The sequence below is a fragment of the Grampus griseus genome, assembly GCF_964374135.1.
Source record: "Grampus griseus genome assembly, chromosome: 21".
NCBI lineage: Eukaryota > Metazoa > Chordata > Mammalia > Artiodactyla > Delphinidae > Grampus > Grampus griseus.
The window spans coordinates 31,397,842-31,423,809 of NC_139015.1; the positions used below are offsets into that span (position 1 = coordinate 31,397,842).

Here is a 25,968-nt window from a genome sequence, read left to right on the forward strand (position 1 = left end):
GAGAAGAGCCAAACTGGACTACGTGTTGGATCTGTTTCCTTTACCTTAACCTTTGCTTTCCGCTGCTTTTGTTCATTAAAAGGGTACTGTCGATACGTAATTGCCTGCCTTGGGGAACCCGCCCCTCTGCCTGAATGTTAAACCGAACTGCCTTTGTTCAGGGAAACTCTGGACCCTGTTCCACCTGTAGATGGCTGCAAGAAAGAAGAAATGAACACATCCCCTCCCGGAGGCTGGCCATTCCAGGGGACAGTTGCCTAACTTAGGGCCTTTTTACTTTACTTCCTCATCTCCTCCCTTTCTCTGTGCTATAAAATAAACTGGCATCCAAACCCCGATAAGATGGTGATTTTGAGACTTTAGCCTGCCATCATCTCGGTCTGGCGGCTTTCCGAATCAAGTCGTATCCCCTGCCTCAACACCTTGTTTCCGATTTATTGGCCTGTCGTGCGGCGAGCAGAGCGAACTTGGACTCGGTCACACACACACAGCATGACTCTTTCCCATGACAGCCTTCTGAGTAATCTCTTTTCCGTGCTAAACAACCCCGCTCCCTTTCCTCTCCCTCCAGTGAGAGGATTTCCATGCCCTTCACCATTCTGGCCTCTGGCCTCTGAGTCACCTCGAAACGCTTCCCACAGTGTGGCAGTGCCACGACCACGGCAGCCTAATCTAGCCTCCGATCTGGGCAAGACCTCCACGCTGAAGTCCGCCAAGGCTTAGAGAATGTGGTGGGTCCCGAGTCCCATCACGCTCTCATCTTACAGAAGGATCTAGAAAAGCGTGACCTGGAGCAGAGATTCCACAACACACTAACAAACAAGATCCGGAACTGGGTTTTGTTCTAGCGGCCCTGCCAAGCATCTCAGAAATTCTAGTAAATACAGGTGCATCTGGAAAGGCAACCCAAACTTAAACTGTGTAATTCGGCAGGATCCCCAGCTGACGCCTGATCAAAGCACCTCTTGAGTAGAGGGAAAGGTAATGATTCCCAGATACCAGCTGCTCGCCCTCGTCAGATGGAGTAGCTCGGAGAAGCAATGAGTCGTGCTTCAATTATTCGTACCCAGAGGTCGCCACCACTCAAGAGCCTGTCATTCGTGGAGGGGAGGCTTCAGCAGCACACCTGAGCGGAGAGATTGCTTCTGAATTCAGCTGTTTATATGTTCTGTTTTTCCCTTTTGTTTTCATGACGGAAGTAATGTCAAGCCCATCTGGTTGATTAGGCAGAGCAGTTCCTAGATGGGCAGAGGACAGTGAACCTTCGGCACCGCTGCTGGGTTCGGCTGCGGGCAACAAGGGCGGATGGCAGGCAATCCTGACTCCACTAAGGAGCAGAAGGGGTTGCACTTGGGGGCTCAGGAAGCCCGTGGCCTGGGTCTTCTTTTCTGCTGCCTCTTGGTCCTTATCCTGCATTTGCAGTAACTGCATTTTGCTGGAGACCAAGCCTCAACCTCTATCCTAGGTCTGGCAAACCGGGGAGCACTCTGGTCTAAAATGATGGTGCCCTGCCATGCTCTGAACAGCCTTTTCTCTCCCTAGAGCCCCAGGACTGCAGCCAGAACCCTGCTACCACCTGCCCGACTTTCTTGATGCCGGTACCCTGCTTGAGTCTCGGTACCCAGAATCTCCATTGCTGGATTCCCCCCTCCTATCAGGCCCTCCACCCCTGTCCTGTGCCTCAGGACATAATGCCTACCCTCCGCTTACACTTGTACCTAATGACTCACCTCCCTGTAGGAGGACACATTGCTTCCTTTGCTCCCTGCCAGCAGCTGGCTTGACAACAACGCCAGCCCAGGGACCAAGGTAGCTTCCCAGGCTCCCCAGTTCTGTCTGAAGTTACCAATGTTCCAAGATCCTTTCTGCTCAAAGCAGCTTTGGAGGAGAATGGATGAGAGGCTAAGCTGAAGAAAGGGAGATGCTGGGAAAAGCCAACCAGCATCTGTTTCCGTAGCCCAAGCCACCAGCTAAGAGCTCGTGCTACCTTCCCCCCACCCACCCCCATTCCCTCCTCACCCACCCAGCAACCTGATGCCTGTCACAGTGAGGACTGGGCCAGCCCCATGGACACCAAGACTAAGTCATTAAGGAAACACTGCAGTTCAAGGATTTTAGATTCTTTTCCTTTGGAATATATTGATGGCAACTAACAACTCAGGATAACTCAGAGAAACAAACTGATGCTTGGTTACCTTAAGGATGCATTGAAATTCACAAAGAACTATTTTTTTTGGCCTGGTGGTGATTTTTTTTTACAGAAATAATAACTCCCATTTGCTAATTAATGTGATAAACAAAGATATAGCCTCTTCTCTTCCATCACCACCTCCAAAATTAATGTTAACGGCAATACTAAGCTTAGGCAGAGAACAAATGGGCTAGTTACACATTCATGGAGAACAGGTAAAAACTTTCCAGTGGTTGTTTCTTTGAGGTGTCTATTTTAAGAGATTTGAGGGGGAGTAGGTTACAAGGTGAGTATCCAACCTTTTAGAGAGCAAAAATCAAGAGTTTCGACCAAGTGCCAGCTTATCAAATGTCAACACACAGAACGTGCCTAAATCAGGCTGAGCTTGTCTCCAAATTCAACGTGTTTTGCAACGCCATCCTCTGTCTGAACGTCATAGCCACCTTTACAAAAACAATGGTCTTTAGTTCAGCTAAGTAGAAAAATGCAGTGAAAAGATTCCTTGCTCGTCTCCAGGTAAAAGCAGATATTTTTCTTAAGAAAAACCCCAGTGAGGATAAAAGCCAAGTATTGTTTTAGACTCTCTTCAATTTCAAAAAATACCATTGAAAAAATAATTACACCCACGATTTATGCATGATGCGTCAGGCAGCCAGATACAATGCACTGCTACCTTGTAATTGCACTGAAAAAGTCAACATCAGGAAATATACCCTCAACTTCTTGGGATTATCACCTCGTCTAGTAACATCTTTGCCACAATGTAAATCTTGTCCAAATAATCTATCTTGATTAAATGATAACAGTAGTCATTTAGTTCTATGACTTAATAGACTTCTGAAGAATTGTTTTTTGTTACTTCTGAAGAACTAGAGGGTCATATGATCTGTTATCAATGTTTAAGCTTTTTTTTTTTTTTTTTTTTTTTTTTGCGGTACGCGGGCCTCTCACTGTTGTGGCCTCTGCCGTTGTGGAGCACAGGCTCCGGACGCGCAGGCTCAGCGGCCATTGCTCACGGGCCCAGCCGCTCCGCGGCATGTGGGATCTTCCCAGACCGGGGCACGAACCCGTGCTCCCTGCATTAGCAGGCAGATTCTCAACCACTGCGCCACCAGGGAAGCCCACTGTCTCTCTTTTTTTTTTTTTTTGCAGTACGCGGGCCTCTCACTGTTGTGGCCTCTGCCGTTGTGGAGCACAGGCTCCGGACGCGCAGGCTCAGCGGCCATGGCTCACGGGCCCAGCCGCTCCGCGGCATGTGGGATCTTCCCAGACCGGGGCACGAACCCGCGGCCCCTGCATCGGCAGGCGGACTCTCAACCATTGCACCACCAGGGAAGCCCAATGTTTAAGCTTTTTATTGTGAAAGTTAATAGGCTTGAATCACAAGATTCCCTACAAAGATGACTGAAATGTCATCTGGGGGGGGGGGTGCACCTCGGGTGTCAGCACATGAAAGTGTTTTTAAAGACTCCCATTTTCCTCCTCCATATCCCCATGAAGACGAGAACATTCTCCAGGATTGAGTAAGGAAGCAATATGTATACAATACACTATCCATCACCCCTACTGATTACAGACCCAATCTAGAAAGGACAGTGTTCCTTACATAATAGATCGATTATCTTACATAATATACGATAAATATGACAGACAACATCGTGCAGGATGGAAACAGCCATTCAGAAGATGCAAACTTCTGAATTACGAATCTGAAGGGACCAGGCTGAGAGAACCAGAACTTGGATTTAACAGTCTTATGACAGCACAAGTTCCGCTGGGCTACCTGCTCATCCCTTTAGGTTTTCCTCTCATCCACTCTCATCCTGGCAGCCACCCGCGAGGGAGCCTGATAAATGGGACGGGCACTGGATTTCAGTGTCTCCCCGCCATCACTGTTCAGACACCTACCTGTGGTCGTTAATGGGGTTTTCTCTCCTAGCAACAGTTTTAACCTTTTGGCATGGATTTTGCCTTGATAATGTGAGTCAGCCACCACCGCGGAGGTGAAGGACATGTTACAGAGAGTACAGCACTTGTTTTTATCCACCATGTCGGCATCGCTTCCCTGTGAGGGAGAGAGATGAAAAGAACATTAGCGAGAGCCCCAAGGCCTCTGATGTTTCTGTCGCATTCCGTTCTGTTGCACGTGAAACTTACCATAGACTTTCTTCTTGAAATGTCTGTATTGTCTTTGCTCTGCAATCTCTTTTTTCTTCTCCATGATAATCATCAAAACTTTCTCAGTTACTAACTTCAACCTATATTTAAGAGGGACCACTACTGCCAGCACTGGGAACACAGGACAAATGGGCGGATATGAACCACCCGCAGAAAACCAAGGCCCACAACAGGTGTAAACACATGGGACCTGGCACCAGGAGGAACGGGGTCTCTCACTTCCTCCATTATATGCATCAAAGTAAGTAAAATATCGGAGTTCACATGGCCTGAATTATTTAGCAAAAATTATCATTTGGCATTCAGCTCTGCCACTGACCCACTTTAGCCTCACCAGGATACGTGGTCCCCTGTTCAAGATTTTTTTTAAACATTTCTTTACGGAATTGACTGTTTTTCATAATTAATTTGAGTCTATATCATAAGCTATGGTGACGATGCTGGCTGAATTTTCCAAGAGAGTTTGTGTCATTTCCCTTTTCTTCAGGACAGGTGGTTCATTAACTGCTGCACAAAATACTTCAATCCAGCTTGATTTTTACTCCTTTGTAAGACTTCACGAAAATGAATAATGATTTGGAGAAAATAAATCCTTTGTCAGACCATGTGACCCGGCTACTGTGCTCACAGATCATCAATTACCTATATTCTGTGAGGGGAAGATTAATCCATAGGCTTCCCTCCTGCCTAGTTAGAAATTGAGGGTAAAGGAGGCTCTCAGATAAGGAGTTAATCTATTCCTTAATGGAACGGCAGTAGCAAAGCATCTCTTTATTAAAACAGCAGCCTTGGGTGAGTATCTTGCCCCACAATAGCCCCTTCTCCTATCCCCGGCAGGCCCAAAGAGTGCAGTTTAAAATAAAAAGGAATGAAATTGGGTCATTTGTAGAGACATGGATGGACCTACAGACTGTCACACAGAGTGAAGTAAGTCAGAAAGAGAAAAACAAATATTGTATAATAACGCATACGTGTGGAATTTAGAAAAATGGTATAGATGATCTTATTTGCAAAGCAGAAATAGAGACACAGACGGAGAGAACAAACATATGGATACCAAGGGGGAAGGTGGGGTGGGATGAATTGGGAGATAGGGATTGACATATATACACTATTGATACTATGTATAAAATAGGTAACTAACAAGAACGTACTGTACAGCACAGGGAACTCTACTCAGTGCTCTGTGGTGACCTAAATGGGAAGGAAATCCAAAAAAGAGGGCATATATGTATACGTATAGCTGATTCACTTTGCTGTACAGTAGAAACTAACACAACATTGTAAAGCAACTATACTCCAATAAAAAATTTTTTTAAATAAAATAGCATGGGGACGAGGATGAGGGTGGGGATGGGACTGAGAAAGGGAATTCTGTATTTTTCTGCATCATGATAAGATGTCCAGACTGCTGGAGAGTGTTGCCTTGCAAATTATGGGGCAGTTAGAAAACTAACTCCTTCCTTCTTAAGGCATTCGTTGGTAATAGGGCTGACAATTGTCAGTCAGTCTTGGGAGGAGTGGGGTGTGTGTGTGTGTGTGTGTGAGAGAGAGAGAGAGAGAGAGAATGTGTGTGTGTGTGTGTGAATGTACCAGGAGGCTGGGCTGCAGTTCGGGGATCGGGGAAAGGAAGAGACGCCATAAGAGTCTCTGAGATTTGCAGTCCCACCTACAGCTATTTATTCTCTTGACCTTAGCATTTAAATCTTAGCATCTCCCCAGCCCCCTTACCACAGCTAATGAGTGAGATTGAAAGAAATGTACTGCTAGGGGCTGGAGTGGGGGTCGGTGAAAGGAGACGGATTCTATGGAGAGGGGAGGGTCTTCCCGAAAGGGGTCTCCTAGAGAGGCACAAACCTCAGGGCAGGACGTCTGGGTAGACATCGAGGCTGGACTCACTGAGCGTACCCTTGCTGAGGGTTTCAAGCCGAGGTTTTCTCCTCAATAAAAAACTAAAAAGTGAATTCCCTGGTGGTCCAGTGGTTAAGGCTCTGCGATTCTACTGCACGGGGTGCGGGTTCAATCCCTGGTCGGGGAACTAAGATTCTGTATGCTTTGTGGCACAGCCAAAAAATATTTTTTTAATTTAAAAAAATAATAAAAATAAAAAACCAAAATGAAGTCATAAATACTTGTATCCCTTTGTCTGGTCTACTATGGAGCTGTCTGGACCAGGCAGGAAATAGGAGAAGAGTTGGCTTCCCCGCGTCGACCTCACCAGCCAAGCCCAGGAGGTGCCCCAGATCTACGTATGGGGTAGAGCTAGGAATACCGGGAAGTACAAACCAGGGGGTTACTGAAAGCTTTGAGCCCAATAAATGAGGAGTGGACGGGGGAGGACTGAGAGACACGGACCGGCACTTCCCCACTCTGTGTGAGAGGGTATTTGTCCTACATTTGGCGGCGGGGGGGAAGGAAGGTTGTCAAGGTGAAAGTCGTTGTTTGAATTACCCGTTTTCACCTACTTATGCATAATATGGGTCAAAGCACCTAATTTTTTTCTTAAAATTAGGCAGAAGATTATTAGCCAAAGCTTAACGCACAACCTACACCTATTTAGATCATGTGTATCCCTCCTGCCTCTTTTAGTAAAATTGCCGGCCCAGCCTGCCCCTCTCTCCCTGGAGTGCTAAGGTGGAGACATTTCTACGGAAAGTGACTGCTGTCATTATATGAAGTGTATTCAGAACTAGTTTCCGGGGCAAAGGACAGCCCTTAAACTGGATGATGACCAGTGGGTTTATGGTATTCATTCACCCAACACATTTTTAAGGACCTCCTAAATGTGTGAGATGCTGTGTTAGATGAATATAACCCTACTCCTTGTTATTAAGGAGGCTGGGACCAGGAGAATTGGAGAAGGCAGGTATAAAATGAAAGAGAAATATTGTAATCAAAGACATATAGTCTCCTATTGGACCCACGTTCTCCCAATTGTAAGGTAAAAAGACTAGTAATGTAAATGAGCCTATTTCTGTGGATTTTCATCTTCAAGCCTTTCTTGTGCCTGGAATGTCCTTCCTCATCATTTCTTGTCTAATCTCCTCTTTCCAGAACCTGTTCTCATGGCCCAGGTTAACCATCACTTCTTGAGATGAAGCTTCTTCTGTCTCCCTCTACGGTCCTGCAGAAGTGGGCACTGATCTTAGGGTCCTCTGTGTGTCCTGTACATGCTTCTCTTATAATAGAGCACTGAGTCTTGATGTTTATTTGTTTTCATATTTGTTCCCCTTGTGAGGAAGAAGGACATTGCTAAGGTCAAGGAAATTGATACTGAGGCCCCAGCTTTTAGCACAAGGCTTGCCACACAGTGGGACCTACAGATATTTACTGGATGAATGGAGGAGTTGAGGGTTGGTTTGTTAGGTTAGTAAATTGCATGCCATAAAAAGTCAAAAGAGGAGACAGGTAATGCAAGGAGGTCTATGGTCAGCCCAAATCTTTCAGACTAACAGAAGTTAGCCAGAAAAAGAACCAGAATTTTCAACAATTTATAAACTAACTTGAGGGTTCAACTAGGGCAACATTTTCCAAAAAGTTATGTTTGTTTCATCATGGTTTTAATACATATTCTTAGATTTCTGCTCTGCTGGGCAATCTCATTCACATCACAATATAGAACAGTGGTCCCCAACCTTTTTGGCACCAGGGACTGGTTTCGTGGAAGACAATTTTTCCATGGACCGGGGTCGGTGGGGGGGATGGTTGTGGAATGATTCAAGGGCTGCATTTATTGTGCAGTTTATTTCTGTTATTATTCCTTTGTAATATATAATGAAATAATTATACAACTCCCCAGAATGCCAAATCAGTGGGAGCCCTGAGCTTGTTTTCACTTGCCACTCACTGATAGGGTTTTGATATGAGTCTGCAAGCAATTGATTTATGATGGTCTCTGTGCCGTCAAACCTCTCTGCTAATGATAATCTGTACTTAGAGCCGCTCCCCAGCGCTAGCATCACTGCCTCAGCTCCACCTCAGATCATCAGGCATTAGATTCTCATAAGGAGCGCGCAGCCTAGATCCCTCGCATGCACAGTTCACAGTAGGGTTCACGCTCCTATGAGAATCTAATGCCGTCGCGGATCTGACAGGAGGCGGAGCTCAGGCAGTAACGCAAGCGATGGGGAGCGGCTGTAAATACAGATGGAGCTTCGCTGCCTCGCCTGCCACTCACCTCCTGCTGTGCGGCACCATTTCTAACCGGCCATGGACCGGTACCGTGGACCCCTGATATAGAAGAATCAAAGAATAATAGAAGCAGAGAACCAATGGTTATGCAAAAATATATCATGGGATGTAATTATGCCATCATTACAGAAGAGGGTCAAAGAAAGTTTAGCTGTCTGACAAGAGAGGGGCTGGGATGCCCTGAGAAGTTAGGCAGATTTTGAGGTCCATAGGACATCTTTTATAGGATATTTTACTAAAGAGGTCAGTGTAACTCACATGATGCCACCATCTCTGATTCCTCTAATGACCCTGGTGGAGATGTAACTATCCAGAAAGAATCTCAATATTAACCAAGGGCCTGGAAACTGCCGGAATTTAATTGTGTGTTCCTGGCTATCTACATCCTAATTTCATAGCTCCTTGCAACTGCAGATCATAGCATTGTTCCTGGAGTCTCCTACTGCCCCCCAGAGCCCTGTTCTTCTATGGCTCAGGGGAGAAATTCCATAAAAGTTGATAAACTGACCTCAATGAACACATTTAAGGTTTCTGGCTTAAAGAATTGAGAATGGCCCCAAACTACCAAGTAAATTAAGGGGAATCCAAGATTGTCTTAAAATATGGGTTTCAAACGGGAGGTAAACATTCAGTGGGACTTTTTCAATACCGTGTCCGCATGGCTGAAAGAAAAAGAAGTTTGTGGAGGGTCCTAAGGCTGCCTAGTCAAAGCATTCTGCAAAGTTAAGAACTTTTCAGAAGAATTCCATCTAGGTGAAAAAACGCTGGCTGACTAGGCCAGAAATCTAGTCCCAAAATTCTGTTTTCTTTTTTTGTACTTTTTTTCTTTTTTTACTTAATTCAAATAACTGTCATCATTCTTCTTTACTTTAAGTGAGTGTAAAAAGCCTGAGAGAGAGACTTTTATTTCAGAATATCAGAGTGAGGAATCCTGTGAAATTGTTCCCTGGAAAAAATAACCATAACCAGTGAAAATTCTTTTTTTTTTTAAAAAAAACCTTTAAAGTCTCTGAAAATTATCCTAAGAGCAAACACCAACTTAAAAAATATATATGTATTTAAGAAAATATACTAACTCTCAGTAAGAAGAGTGAGAGTCTATGGCACTTCAGAGACAACCTCTCCCTCCCTACTGACCCCCCAGTTCAACATAAAAAAAGGTCCACTCTGCTGTGTGTGGTCAAGAAATTAGTGTTCCCTCTCCCATCAGCTCCCCATTAAGAGATATCAGGAAGAACAGGTCACCAACACATCCCCTTTAGCTCCAAGCTGTAGAAACTAAATTCTTGGCAATGTAGCCCAGATAGAGATCAGGTACTCTCTTCCTCACTCTTATTCATAGGACAGGAGCTCTTTCCCTGGCATAGCAAGCCAAGAATATTGGAACCATGATTGGCCATGCCCCAGTTTGCTTGGAGGACAGAGGTTCTGTGCCAGAGGAAACAAGCTAAGAAGACCAGAGGCTGCCACCTCTGCCCAGATAATAAAGCAGAGATGTCACTCTGAGAAAAGCAGTGGCTCAGAGATTTTTCCATAAGAACAGAGTGGTAAGAGGGGGGCTGTAAGAACAGAGAGCTCTTAAACTCTCCCCAGAGGAACTGACTGTGTTTGAAATAGAGTGTGGGAAGGTTTATGCTAAAGGATGCTCTCAAAAACAGTGGAGGTTTTGGTGGTAAGCAATTAAGAGAAAGCTGATAGCTCCATCAGAGCAATAAACTAAACCATAGCCCAGCTAGTTTATCAGAAAGAACCAGGGAAAGAGACAGCTAAGGCGAGCCTTCCCAGAGTGAGAACAAACTTCAAAGACTTGTCTCAAAAACTAATGCTACAAAAAGGACTGAATTTAATCTGATCAGAATTTATACCGTGCACTGGCAGAAACAGAAGAGCCATCATCCAGCAATTAGCAGAGCCTAAGAGCTAGGTATGATTCTAGCAGAGGCAGACAGCTTAACAGAGAAGATCGGGGAAAGAGAGAGTCAAATAGAGTCCTGCAAAAACACTGTCACCCCACAATGGCTGTGCTCTTTCCTAAGGCTGTTCCTCTGAGCAATGACATTTGTGGCTGCATATCATGGGGGGGAAGAGATATAATTAAAATAATCTAGCAAAGACACTGGACAAATAAATAAGCAAACAAGAACAAAAACAAACCCAAGAGGGTGGGGGTTAAGTTTCCAGAATTGCTACAATATATTACCTAAAATATCAAGTTTTCAACAACAAAATTAAAAAAAAAAATTAAAAAACCCAGAAAAGTGTAACCCATACAGAGGAAAGAAAAAAAAAAGAGGGCCCAGATGTTAGGTTTATCTGGCAAAGACTTCAAAGCAACATCAAAGACTTAAAATGATTACAAATGTGTTCAAAGAATTAAAGGAAATCATGCTTAAATAATGGAATGTATGATGCCAATATGCTATAAAGTAGAGAATATCAATAAAGAAATAGAAATAATGAAAAAGAATAAAATGGATATTCTGGAGTTAAAAAGTGCAGTAATTGAAATTAAAAATTCACTGGAGGGGCTCATCAGTAGTTTTGAGCTTGCAAAAGAAAGAATCGGTGAACTTGAAGATAGATCAAGATAGAGATTGTGCAATTCAGAAAAGAGAGAAAAAAAAGAATGAAGAAAATTGAACAGAGACTCAGAGAAATGTGGAACACCATGAAGCACACCAACATATGCATAAAATTGTAATACCAGAAGAAGAAAAGAAAGAGAAAGGAGCAGGAAAACATATTCAAAAACATAATGACTGAAAACTTCCCAAATCTGAAGAAAAACTTTCATCTACACATCCAAGACATTCAACAAAACTCAAGTAGAATAAGCGCAAAATGATCTATGTCCAAATACTTCATAGTAAAAACACTGAAAGCCAAAGACAAGGGGAAATTTTTGAAGCAGCAAAGAAACACAGCTCATCACAGACAAGGGAACCAAAATAAGATAAACAGCTGACTTCTCATCAGAAGCCATGAAGGTCAGAAGACAGTGGGATGACATACTCAAAAGGCTGAAAGAAAAAAATCTATCAACCAAGAATCTTGCAAAACTTTTATTTCAAAATTTAAGGTTAAATAAAGGCATTCATAGATTTTTTAAAACTGAGAGAATTTGCCCTAGCAGATCCACACTATAAGAAATACTAAAGGAAGTTCTTGAGGTTGAAAGCAAATGACATCAGACAATAAGTTGAATCTCATAAAAAGGAACAATAAACAAAGAGCACCAGTAAAGGTAACTATGTAATTACAAAAGACAACATAAATGCATATGTCTTCTTTCTTCTCTTAACTAGTTTAAAAAGTATATACAGTCACATGTATATATTTGTATAGTTGGGCCAATAATATATAGAAATATAATGTGCTTGACAATAATAGCACAAAGGAGGTAGGTGGGAGCAAACCTGTAATACAGTAAGGAAATGACACCAGGTTGTAACTCAAATCCACAGGAACTAATGTTAAGAACCATAAAGAGTAAATAAGAAGGTTAATACAACAAACACTAAAATATATACTGTTCTCTAATTTCTCAGCTTCCTTAAGGATATAAAATTACATAAAATAGTAATTATAGCAATATATCATTGGGTTTGTGACATGCATAGATGTAATATATATATATATATATATATATATATATATATATATATTAGCACAAAAAATGGAAAGAGAGAAGACTGCTATACAAGAGTAATATTTCTATATTAGGCTAAAATTAAGTCAGTAAAAATCTTAAGTAGATTCTAATAAATTGGGATGTATGTGTAAGCACTAGAGCAACCAATAAATAAATAATTTCAAATAATACAGTGAAAAATCACTGAAGGAATTAAAGTGGTATAGTACAAAATATTCTCTTAATGCAAAAGAAAGTGGTATAGGAGAAATAAGGGAATAAAAAAGACATAATTCATACAGAAAATAAAAACTAAAATGGTAAACATAGATCCAACTATAGCAACAATAACACTAAACTGCGGCAGTATTATACAGTCTAATCAAAATAGAGATGATAAGACTGGATAAATAGAAAACATGATCAATCTACATGCTGTCTGGAGGACACACACTTTGGATACAGTGATACAAATGGGTGAAACGACAAGAATGAAAAGACGGGACTTCCCTGGTGGTCCAGTGGTTAAGACACCATGATTCCACTGCAGGGGGGCATGGGTTCAATCCCTGGTCAGGGAACTAAGATCCTGCATGCCACAGGGCATGGCCAAAAAATAAAATAAAATGAGCATAGTTTTAAAATAAAAAAATTAAAAGATATATCAGGCAAACAGCATACATAACGAATCTGTAGTGACTCCTAGGAAAAGACTAGGCAGTACATTTTTTAACATCAGTCTGAGCAATCTCTTTTTAGATATGTATTCTCAGGCAAGGGAAACAAAAAACAAAAATAAACAAATGGGACTATATCAAGCAAAATACTTCTGCACAGCAGAGAAAACTGTCAACAAAACAAAAAGACAACCTACCAAGTGGGAGAAGATGTTTGCAAATCATATATCTGATAAGAAGTTAATATCCAAAATATATAAAGAATTCATACAGCTCACAACTGAAAAATAAAACTGATTAAAAAATGAGCACAGGAGTTGAGGAGACATTTTTTTCCCAAAGAAGACATACAGATGGCCAACAAACACATGAAAAGTTGCTCAGCATCACTAATCATCAGAGAAATACAAATCAAAACCACAAGGAGATATCACCTCACACCTGTCAGAATGGCTACTTTCAAAAAGAAAATAAATAACAAGTGTTCGCAAGAAAGTAGAGAAAAGGGAACCTTGTGCACTGTTGTTGGGAGTGTAAATTGGTGCAGCCACTATGAAAAACAGTACTGAGGTTCCTCAAAAAATTAAAAATACAACTACCATATGATCCAGCAATTCCATTTCTGGGTTTCCAAAGAAAACCAAAGCACTAATTTGAAAAGATACATGCACCCCTATGTTCACTGCAGCATTATTTACAATAGCCAAGATATGGAAGCAACCTAAGTACCCATCAAAAGATGAATGGATGGATAAAGAAGACGTAATACACACACACACACACACACACACACACACACACACACATACACATAATGGAATGTTGGTCATAAAAAGAATGAAATTTTGCCATTTGTGACATGGATAGACTTAGAAGGTATGCTATATGAAATAAGTCAGACGAAGACAAATACTGTATGATTTTACTTATATGCTGAATGGAAGAAATAAGACAAGTGAACAAAAACAAAACAAGTGAACAAATATAACAAAATAGAAACAGAGTCATAAGTCCAGAGAACAAACAGGTGGTTGCCAGAGGGGAGGGAGGTAGGGGGATGAGTGAAATAGATGAAAGAAATTAAGGGGTACAGATGTCCAGTTACAAAATAAACGAGTCAGGGGATAAAATGTATAGTGGGGGAAATGAATAATAATGTGATATCTTTGTATGGTGACAAAGGAGGTCAAAGTACAAACTTCCAGTGATAAGCTAAGTAAGCACTATGGGTGTAAGGTACATGATTAATTAACACCGGTGTATGGTAAAATGAAAGTGATTAGAAGAGTAAATCCTGAGTTCTCATCACAAGAAATATGTTCTATTTCTCTGATTTTGTATCTATATGAAATGAATGATGTTCACTAAACTTACTGTGGTCATCATTGCATGATGCATGTAAGTACGTAAGTCAAATCATTATGTTGTACGCCTTAATCTTATACGGTTCTGTATGTCAATTATCTCATAATAAAACTGCAAGGAAAAAATTGGACAAAGGATCTGAATAGACATTTTTACAAAGAAGATATGCAAATGGCCAATAAGAACATGAAAAGATGCTTGAATCACTAACTATCAGGAAAATGCAAATAAACCACTGTGGGATACCACTTCATAACCACTAGGCTGGCTAGAGTTTAAAAGATGGGTAATAAAAGGCATGGGCAAGGATGTGGAGAGTTAGGAACCCTCATATAGTGCTGGTGAGAGTGTAAAGTGTCACCGCCCCGCATTGGAAAGCCATCTGGCAGTTCCTCAAAAGTTGAAACATGGAGCTACCGTACCACCCAGCAATTCCGGTTCTAGATACTATCAGTCCTCCTCATTTACAGGCACGTACAGATCTCCCCCGCTTTTCGGAAGTTCGCTTTCACAGAAGATCTCCAATTAGTACCTGTTCCACTAACTGAAAGAAATCCCAAGAGGATTTTGACTTTTGGGGAGAAAAGTGAAAACAGCACTGAGCTTTTGTTTTGCACTGAGCTGTTACAGGGGCAGCACACAGCCGCAGCAGCCAGAGAAGCACCACAGGCTCCCTCCCCAGGAACTACACAGCATCTCAGCATCAAGCTGCCATAGCTTTGCACACCCTGTGAGCATCTGTGCCTCCGTTAGCAAGGTGTGTCCTAAGTTCATCGCTTCTTCGCTTTACGCCATTTCAGCTTACGAAAGGTTTCACAGGAACGCTCTACCTTCAGATAGTGGGGGGAACCTGCATTTGCAAATTTACCTACTTGCAAATATTTATTTGTAACCCCCCAAATCCACACTTGTGGTGCTATTGTGGTAATTTTCAGACTCACGCACAGTGGCAAAAAATCTGAGTCACTTGACACACACGTTCCCAGCTGAGCTTGAACAAGGCAACGCTGCCTTCTTGTTTCACCTCATGCTGTAAACAAGTGTTCTTTTCATGACCCATTCAGTTCCACATTATTTTTTGCATTTTTGTGCTTTTTCTTGGTGATTTCACCGCTTCAAATGACCCCCAAGAGTAATGTTGAAGGGCTGGACAGTGTTCTCAACCACAAGAAGTTTGCGATGCACCTTGCAGAGGAAACACACGTGTTAGGTCAGCTTCATTCAGGAGTGACTCATAGTGATGTTGGCTGTTTGAGTTTGGTGTTAATCCATAAACAATACTTTACATCTGGAATAAGGACGAGAAAATTTGCTGATCCTTATGTTATCCAGAAAGTGCTAAAGTCATATCTGCAGTGCATGATGAAGGTGTGGAAAATCTGGAAAGGTGGCTAAATGTGTGGATTCACAAGATAACAGCCGACAAAAAAGCATAATGGACAGCTTTGTTGTGAGGCTAAAAGTCAATGAAATGTACCACATTACCCAGAGTCAGGAAAATATTAAACGTTCCTCAGCTAATTTTATCATAAAAAAGAACTATGTATAATCAATTATTTGTAAGAAATGTATATTAAATAAGGCATCTTTAAAGAGAAACACATAAAATGAGGTCATGTATTGATAGACTGACAAAAGTCTTGGGACCAGCGGCTTGCAGGAACGTAACCCTGAATTTCCCCTAGAAGCAGTGGTTCAGCATTTGCTAACTCAGAGCTGGTGACTTGACAGAACATAACTACATGAAGAATGAGAATTGAATGTATATTTCATTCAAGAGAAATAAAAATATATGTCCACATAAAAACATGTACATATATATTCGTAACAGTATACTTCATAATAGCCCAGAAGTGGAAATAACCCACACGCCCATCACCCGAAGAACTGGGAAATACAATGTGCCACAATCCGTACAATGGCCCATTATCAGCAATAAAAAGAATAACGCACTGATACATGCTATGGCCCGGATGAACCTTGAAAACACTGTGCTAAGTCAAAGAAGGCAGTCACAAGAGACCGTATGTTGTATGATCCCATTTGTATGAAATTTTCAGAATAGGAAAATCTATAAAAACAGAAAGTAGCCTAGTGATTGCCACACAGTAGGAAAAGGGGAGAGAGAGTGAGGGAAAATGGGAGCAACTCCTAATGGGTACAAGGTTTCTTTCTGGTGAGGATAATATTCTATGGTTTACTATGGTAATAGTTCCACAACTCTGTGAATGCATTAAAAACCCTTGAATTGTACACTTTAAATCGGTGAATTGTAAGATATCTGAATTATATCTCAATAAAACTGTTAAAGGAAAGAAAAAGCCTAAGAGATGCATTTAAGTATTCCAAAAGCCCAAAGGAATACTACATTTGAAGCGCAACTTTTCTTTTCTGGGCATCTTCTGCTTGGAGGCAAATCCACTGAGAAAGGGAAAAATAAAAAATATTTTGTTCGTGTGGACTGCCTTGTAGTATATGTCTCAGAACTAGCTGGAAGTCCTTGTAATTCTGATCCCTGGTGTCCATTTTAGCTAAAGACATTTCGTGGCTACCATGGAACTCTAACTGCAGCTGTTATTAACCTACACCTAAAGGCAAGAGCAACTTCACACCCCCTGCTAGAGCCAGAAATAACTGTATGTCCCAGCACATACCGTGCAGTAAGATGAAATGTCCAATAAATGTAACTGTTTCCAGAGTTATGCATGTCGTTGCTTATCGTCTGGTATTTAACTTTGAAAAGAGGCAGTAAGCAGGAAAGACTGTTCCTTCTCCTTCTCTCCTACCTTACTGGGACCGAAAGACCTAGAAGATGCTTCCTGACTGACAGCAGGGCCCTGAGCAATCTTTCTCCCACTGTTCTCTCTCATGCATCCTGTCCCCCTCCATTTAGGTCACGCTGTCCTCTCTCCTCCCAGGCTATTCAAATCACACCCAGATGCCGGTCCATTTTCTCCAGGACTCCTGTGAACTTTCAACTACGTCTTTGTGGCTGACCTCTCCCCGTCCTGAATATCTGTGCCTTAAGTTTTGATTAGGTATATTTCTTTAATTGTTTCATCTGCATTTTTTTATTAGGATCATCTCTCCAAAACCATCTTGAAGGCAAGAACTATAGGAGTGATCCTCTCTCCCCAACCCCCATCTCCAGAGCCTGCTGTGGGTCTAATTACATAGAAGAGACTCAATAAACACGGAATAAATAGTTGCTGAATGAATGACGTGAAGTGGCCATCCATGAACCAGTTCTAACTTGGTCACGTACATCTGTTTTCCGCATAAAATCACCTCTCCCCTGCTCTCTTCCCAGCATTATTGCTGTGTCTCAGGAAAAGGTCAATGGTCATGGAGTTCATACTCAATACTGAAATGGACATAGTGGCAATGGTATGTTACCATGGGAGTTTGCCCACACAACAAGGATGTGTCCTGCTGGCCAGGAAAGTGGATGGTGACCAGATATCACAAGAGGAAGCTACAGTGTCTGCAAGAAAGTTGGCATGAGCCTCGTGTCCCAGTGTTGACTAGAGAGATACACAACCCATCCTTTGGATGGAAACCATCCCTCCATTTCCATAGGATCGGGGAAAGTGGTCCTTTTGACACTAAAGGAAAGAGAGGAAGAAGATGTCTCCCCGGGAGAGATGCAGAATTGTCTGTGTGCCTTTGGTGTTTGGAAGGCACTGGTTTGTTTCTGCAGTCACTGAAGAAATATTTAAACAGATGGTAACAGTACTTATGAGACCCCCAAACGGAGAAATTAGCCAGAGCCCCTGAGACAGGACAAGCACATAAGTCAGATAAGCCCCACTAACAAAGAGAAGGGGAAAACAAAACTGTCACCATTGAATAGATGTGCCACAGAGAACAAAGGCGGTGGGAGAGGCATGAGGGAAGAGGGGGGGACCAAGGGCTAAAAGCTCTGAAAATCTAGAACCTTCCAAAGGAAAAGCTGTAAGTCCTGTCTGAGACACCACTTGAAGATTGGACAGAGCTGAGGTGGCCTTAAAATCTGAACGCCACCCATGCCAGAGGCCCTCCTTCAGAGAGCCCTATTCACCTTCGCCATCCAAACTCTCAGACCCCACGTACCCACACAGCTGCCTTTTCTGAGCCATATGAGGCCCTTATGTATTTTCCCACACTTAGTTTTCATAGTAACTCTAAAACGGGCTTAGGATTTATCTCTGTCTTCCCTTTTCCCTCATCCCCCAAACACAACCCATCAGCACATCCTGTCAACTTGTCCTCCAATTACACCCCCAAACACTTTCTCTCTGTCTCTCAGTCCACTTGTATAGCCTCTTCTCTGATCACTCCCACCATTCAAGCCTGAGTCCTCCTCCACTGCATGCCTCTCTTTTATACCCTTCATAGCACTTACTTCACATTCTAAAACTATACGGTTTAGCTATTTAAATAACTTATTTCTTACCTGTCCCCTACCACTAAAGTATTCAATCCTGTGTGCCCAGTATCCAGAAAAAACAGCACTGGCCTAGAGTCTGTAAGACAAGCCACAAATATGGCCACATTTAAACTTTTAATAGTCATATTAAAAGAATTAAAAGAACCCGTGAAATGAATTTTTAAATACGTACTTTATTGAGCCCAATATATTCAATCTAGTTTCCTTTCCACAGGTATTCAACATAAAAATTATTAAGGAGCCATTTTATATTCTTATTCTCCTACCAGGACTTTGAAATCTGGTGTTTACATTTGCAGCACAAGTCAATTCAGGTTACCCGTATTTCAGGTGTCCAGTGGCTCCATGGGCCAGTGGCTACTGGGTTGGATGGCATAGTTCTCGATCATAATGAGTAATTGTTAAATACTAGCTGAACTAAAAAATGAATGAATAAATGAATGAAGGACTCAGTGAATAAATAAATAAATGAATTCCCATTTTCACAGATCAGGAAAGTGAAACCAGAGTGTTTACATAAATTCTCCAATGTGTCATATGCTTAGAACGTGGGGGAACTGATTTTTGAATCCTTGACTCACTGAATTCAAGGCAGTGCTATCTCCATGATATGGCACTGGCATCTCAGGTCAGTTGTCTCATCAAAAGCTTTCAAGGGCCCTTTACTACCTAAAAATAAATTCCTTATGACATTTAAAGTCTGCTACCACGTAACTCTCGACACACTTTTCCACTGCTTTTCACACGTAATGTGCCCCAGGCAAACTGATTTTTTCAAGGTCAGGAACACAAAGGAACCTGCCAGGAGATGGCCTGAGGTCCCTGTTCTCCACATCTCTGCTCTTCGTAGCCTGGCCGCCTGCCCTGGTCGGATGCTGCAGGTGAGTGAGGATCCAGTGCTTTTGGTCCCATTTCTGTATCAGGTTGGACAGCAGCAGATTCCCCAGAAGAGGAAGCCCCTATCTTGTCCATCTTTCTGTCTCTGCCCCAGCAGAGTGCCCGGAACATGGTAGCTTGAATGGAGGAATAAACCCCCCATCCTACAACCACCCTGAGTACATCCCTGCATGTCCTTGTTCATATGGCTCCTTCCACCTAGAATTTCCCCAGTCTCTCTACATGCAAGGGTCACTCAGATACCATGCCCCTCATCAAGGCTTCCCCAAGACAGCCCACCACCAAGAGATCTCATTCTTCCCTCACTGCTGCACAACTTCATTTAGGTCTCTCCCCACACACCTGACACCACAAAGCAAATATCTCACTATCTCTACTGGACTATCTCTACTACTGGACTAACTCTACTACTGAGCCTGGACTATCTTGCCCTTCTAGATAACAAGAAAGCTATCAAAGATGACCACGGTCATGACACAACGGCTCAGAGGCAAACTTGAAGAGGCTCCCACTGGCAAAATTTGAACTTCAAAAGGGATAGTAACTGCAATTGATCGAAACACACCGAAATACGTTTAATCCACGCACTCCTAACAGTGTGTCTTAAAAGTCTATTCGGTCACCTCTGCAGGGAACCCAATTCCTTAACTGGAAAACTGATAATTAAAAGGACAGAATAAAGCAATATTTCTGCCTTTTCTAAAAGACCTGTAACACAGAGTACCAAACAGTAAATAAGGAAAAGTGCTTGTTCAAAACAATTCCAACTAATCAATGAAAAAATGATAGAAGAAAAAAATTTTGCAAGCTTCAGTGAATTAATAGCACCAACAGCTGCTAACATCACAAAAAGAAAGACAATCACATATCATGTGTCTTTGGATGAAAGAACCCAACACCATTTACAGTCTTGTCAAAGGCATCAATCCCAAAGCTTACCAAGTCTCTGGATCCATCTGCCAATTTGCAGGGAATAGACAGGATAAAAGAAAAGTATTGAATGGAACCACAAATACACTTGCAGCAAAACCTACACTCTAGAAAATTCTGTAGGTCAAGTGCCTCCAAGTTTTTTCTACAGGTAAATTATAATGAAAAGAAGAAAACGGAGAAGGAAACGGAAGACTCAAATCAATAAAAACAAATACAGGGAATTCCCCAGCGGTCCAATCGTTAGGGCTCCACGCTTCCACTGCCGGGGGCACAGGTTCGATTCCCGGTCAGGAAACTAATAATAATAATAATAAGATAAACATTAAATAAGAAAACCATTAAATAAGAACAAATTCATCAAGTTTTTAAAAATTCGGCAAGACTAAACTTTGGTAATTAGGGATGCACACATTGTCATAAAACTATACAAAAACCTGAGAAATGGTTCTGGGAAAGTCAGGGTAGCAGTTTATTTTGATGGCAGAAAGAGGGTCAAGATAGGGAAGGAGCAAATGGAGCTGCTCCTGGGATGAGTGACCTGGGTCGTGGTTGTAGGGTGTTTGCCTGAAAATTCATTAAGTGAAACATCTTTTTTTTTTTTGGTAGAATTTTGTATCTGTGTTTTATTTTCTAATGAATGGTTTGAAAAGATGGATTCCAGTTTAAAATGCACCTGGCTAGCAGCCCTAAGTGTCTCCCTGAGTGTAACTCTAAAATACTAATGAAGAGTGAAAGAGATGAAATGCACACTAAAAATTAATTTGACAGACCACCTGATCCCAGGGCTTACACTGAATTTCCACTTGCCATAAGGCATGAGGAGTTCAATTGAGATAAGCTGTAAAACTGGAATAATAATAGAATTTCCCTCGTAGGGTAGCAGTGAGGATTAAATGAATTTGTAGGTGCAAAGTACTTAAAGTGGGGCCTGACCCAGAGCAAGGCCATATTTAAGAATAAGCTACTGTTTTTATTATACACCTACCCATGGTCACATCTCATGAGACCCATAAAACAAAAGATAAAAATATACTGTCTACATCTCACTGTCCTTCCCCAAAATTCAGACTTGTACCAACCACAGCAAAAACTGAACCGCTATACTTTATCATATGGCTTCTTGAACTGACAAATCATTTACTAGTTGTCATTTATCTGCATCCATTCTGTGACACTCATTCATAATTATCAGCTGGGTAAGGAAACACGACTAATCCATTATACATTGGTGGGTGTAGCTTCCCATCCCAGCAGCCACAAAGATGGGCTATAGGGACAGAGGCAGGGACAGCTGCAGGGGCTCAGCATCTTGGGACTCATAGCTTTAAACTGAGGCAACCACTCCTAGTGTTAGAAAACCAGGCAGCAAGGATAAGAAAAGATGCTACTCAGAAAGCTAGGCTTAACTGTAGTTGAAGATCTTGCAGAAGCTGGGGGTGGGCCAGGAGCTGTGCCCATCGAGCCACGTTTCATCATGGCTCTAAGAAAGGAATTAGACACTTAGTCAATTGCACACCAAGAGAAGTTATTTCTTCTCAGATTAATTTACAAATTCAACACAAGTTTAACCACTGGACGTTGGGGAAAAAGAAATCTGAATTTCTACTGCAAGAAAAAGACAGTAGAAAGCTTAGACAATTTTGAACATTAAAAATTAGGAGTGATTTAGCTTCAAATATGAAAAACATAAAACTCTAAGAGTTTTTAAGGTGGGTTTCTGTTATAGAAAGGCTAATGAAACAAAATAAATGCAGAAACAACTAAAGAATAAATTCAAATTAGGATAAAATAAGGGGAAATTTCAAGTCAGTGAGAAAAGGGACATTATTAAATAAATGGAATTGGAAGATTGAATAATAATTTGGGAAAAATAATAAAGCCATAAAATAATGAGAAGAAATATACAGAAATATTCATATAATCGTAGGATGGATTAAACTTTTTAAGCATAAAATAAAAAACAGTTCAACATTAAAAATCTCAATGACATATTCTTCTTGACCAGAAATTTCTTTTCTGGAAATTTATCCTAAGGAAATCATGAGAGTCTGAGTGAATACATACAAGGTTATTTGCTAAAGCACTGATTATAATAGCTAAATGCAAAAATTTATATACTAAAATTAAGAGGACAATTTTTGAACAAATGGTGGTATATTGGTTATTGAACTAATGTTTAATAAACTGTGGCATGTTTATATAAGGGCGTGATGGAATACAAAGTTATTAAGTGAAAGCAAAGCTATTAAAGTCATGATAGAAGATATTTACAGACATGGAATATGATTCCTGATGCATTACTAAGCTCATTCATTAGAGATTTTTAAACAAGTATTTATGGAGTATCATCTCTGCATTGGGCATAGTGCAGGAAGCAACCCAGGTGACAAGCCCTGTCATGGAGTTTATATCCTAGCTGGGGAAGCTGATAATAATTAAGATAAATAAGTAAAATACATCGTATGTTAGTTATGATTCCTAAGGCAGAGAAAATAATGAGAGGAGACGTGAAATTTTAAAGTGGTCCTAGGGGTGGGGAAGGGAAGGAGTGGGAGTTTGAGATTAGCAGATGCAAATTATTATATATAAGAAGGATAAACAACAAGGTCCTACTGTAAAGTACAGGGAATTATATTCCATATCCTGTGATAAACCATAATGGAAACGAATGTGAAAAAGAATATATATATGCATCAATATAACTGAATCACTTTTCTGTACAGCAGAAATTAACACAACATTGTAAATCAACTATACTTCAATAAAATTAAAAACAAACAAACAAAATAATGAAGTGGTCCTAAAAGACTTCACTGTGGAAGATACTTCACTGTGGAAGGGACTTATTCACTGTGGAATAAAGGCCTGAAAGAAGTGATGATTGGTCGTGCAGATAGATACAAGGAGGAAAAGTGTTCTAAGTGGAGGGAACAGCAAGTGATAGGGTCCTGAGCATGAGGTGACCACGGTGCTCACAGGTTAGCAAGGAGACGGGCATAGCTGGAGCAGAGTGAAAGGAGTGGTAATGAGGTCGGCGAGATGACCAGGAAGGGGACATGGTGCAAACGGTAGGTTATAATAAAGACATTGGCTTTTATGCTGTATGCAATGCAAAGTCATCTACAGGCAACAACCAGCATGGTCCACGTGCTACCACATACAAAAAGCAATATTTGCGTACATATGCATACATTTTATTTATTCATATAGACATAAGACAAGGGAGAAAAGAGACAAGTGAAAACAAAAACTAGAAAGACATGTCTCTGAATGTTAAAAAGATTTTCTGTATATACAGTTTCATAAAATTTCTTTCTTTGTCCTTTGTAAATTGTCTAAACATTCCATATTGACTATATGTTCTTTCTTGTTTTAAGAAAGAAGTGAGATCACTTTTAATTGTTTTTAATTGTAGCTGATTTACACTGTTGTGTTAGTTTTTGGTGTACAGCGAAGTGATTAAGTTGTGCATATCTATATATTCTTTTTCATATTCTTTTCCATTATAGCTTATTAAAAGATATTGAATGCAGTTAGCTGTGCTATACAGTAGGAAAAGAAGTAAAATTTTTAAAAAATAATTTTTAAAATAAAATGTGAGCAAATCATGATTCCCACTATCTTGGAAGTTTTCAGTTAAAAGGGGAGAGATCATGCATCTGTAGATGAGATGCTCTTTCAGCAATAGATGGGGCAGATCTACACGAATGTCTCTAACTATCATGACCCACCTCAATATCCGGGTCCCCTGTCCATGACCTCTTTTTCCACATGTTCCCATGGGGGTCAAGTCACTTAGCTCTGCAGACTTCTGAATAAGCTTAAGGTCCAGGAACTCCCTGACCCTACAAGTCATGAAGGAAAACTGTCAGGGAGGCAAGATGTGGGATACAAATCTACAAACACTTGTGATTTTATGTCTTTACCACCCCCCCAAACGCCACTTCCGGGTCTCAACTGTCTACAGAGAAGACAGTCAGAAGCAGACATTATACCCCAGTTCCCACTGGTATCACCACAGCCTTGGGGAAATGAAATCAAAGGATCAGACCTAAAGAAAAAAAATTATGGACAGTTTTAAAGGAAAAATAAATAAATATCTCCGCTGGACTCACCATGAATACTCAGAAAAGAAAGTCTAGATCTTCAAATTGTGGCACCCGGCTCTGCAGCATCAGTATCACCTGAGAACTTGCTGGAAATGTGAATTCCCGGGAGCCCATCCCAGACCTGCAGCATCGGTGATGCTGTCCACGGGACCAAGCTCCAGGTGATTCTGTTCCATTGAAAGAATGCCCTACCAATTTACATTCCCACCAACAGTTATCTTTTCTCCACACCCTCTCCAGCATTTATTGTTCAACCACTGTGGAGAACAGTATGGAGGTTCCTTAAAAAACTAAAAATAGAACTACCATATGATCCAGCAATCCCACTCTTGGGCATATATCCAAAGAAAATCATAATTCAAAAAGATACATGCACCCCAATGTTCACTGCAGCACTATTTACAATAACCAAGACATGGAAGCAACCTAGATGTCCATCGACAAAGGAATGGATAAAGAAGATGCAGTACATATATTCAATGGAATATTACTCAGCCATAAAAAATAATGCCATTTGCAGCAAGATGGATGGACCTAGAAATTTTCATACTCAATGAAGTCAGAGAAAGACAAATATCATATGATATCACTTATATGTGGTATCTAAAAAAATGATACAAATGAACATGTGTACGAAGCAGAAACAAACTCACAGACTTCAAACACAAATTTATGGTTACCAAAGGGGAAAGGTGGGGGGGGCGAGGGATAAATTAGGAGTTTGGGATTAACATATACACATTACTACATATTAAATAGATAAGCAACAAGGACCTACTGTATAGCACAAGGAACTCTACTCTATATTCTATAATAACCTATACGGGGAAAGAATCTGAAAAAGAATGGATATATGCATATGTATAGCTGAATCACTTTGCTGTACACCTGAAACTAACACAACATAGTAAATCAACTAGATTCCAATATAAAATAAAAATTAAATTTAAGAAAAAAAGAATGTCCGAAATCTACTGCAGGAGTCGTTCCTCAGACTCTGCGTCCCTTTACTTAAGAGAGAGTCGGTTGGATAGGGGGTCAAATGTCTACCCTTTAAAGGAGCTCTTCATTCATGCTTTGTGCTCTGTGGAGGTTTTTAAAAGCAAGGTCTCCTCAAGATATCAACACCTACCCAGTTTCCAGCTGGTTAGACTGGGTAGGAGTTGGGACATGAACACTTTCTCTAGACTGGTTTGGAGACCACACGCCCATCTGCTTTCCCCTCTTATTTCCTCAACTGCCAGCAGTTCTATCATTGTGAAATTGTTTCACTGGTGAGTTAACCTCTCTGGATATAAAATACTGTCCTCCTATGAAAAGTTCTGAGACCTTTTAACAGCGAGACTAGTTGAAACATTCTGTATCTC

At 41.1% G+C, this 25,968-nt stretch overlaps 1 protein-coding gene across 1 annotated transcript in view; it reads right to left on the reverse strand.

Annotated features, from left to right (window-relative positions):
* Positions 1-25,968, reverse strand: part of ZMAT4 (zinc finger matrin-type 4) — a gene marked incomplete at both ends in the record, with an annotated part of 210,903 nt that overhangs the window by 95,358 nt on the left and 89,577 nt on the right. Inside the window, one exon of the mRNA XM_082680495.1 lies at positions 4,100-4,256. Within this exon, the coding sequence (XP_082536621.1) occupies positions 4,100-4,256 (157 nt within the window). The remainder of the gene's footprint in view (positions 1-4,099; positions 4,257-25,968) is intronic.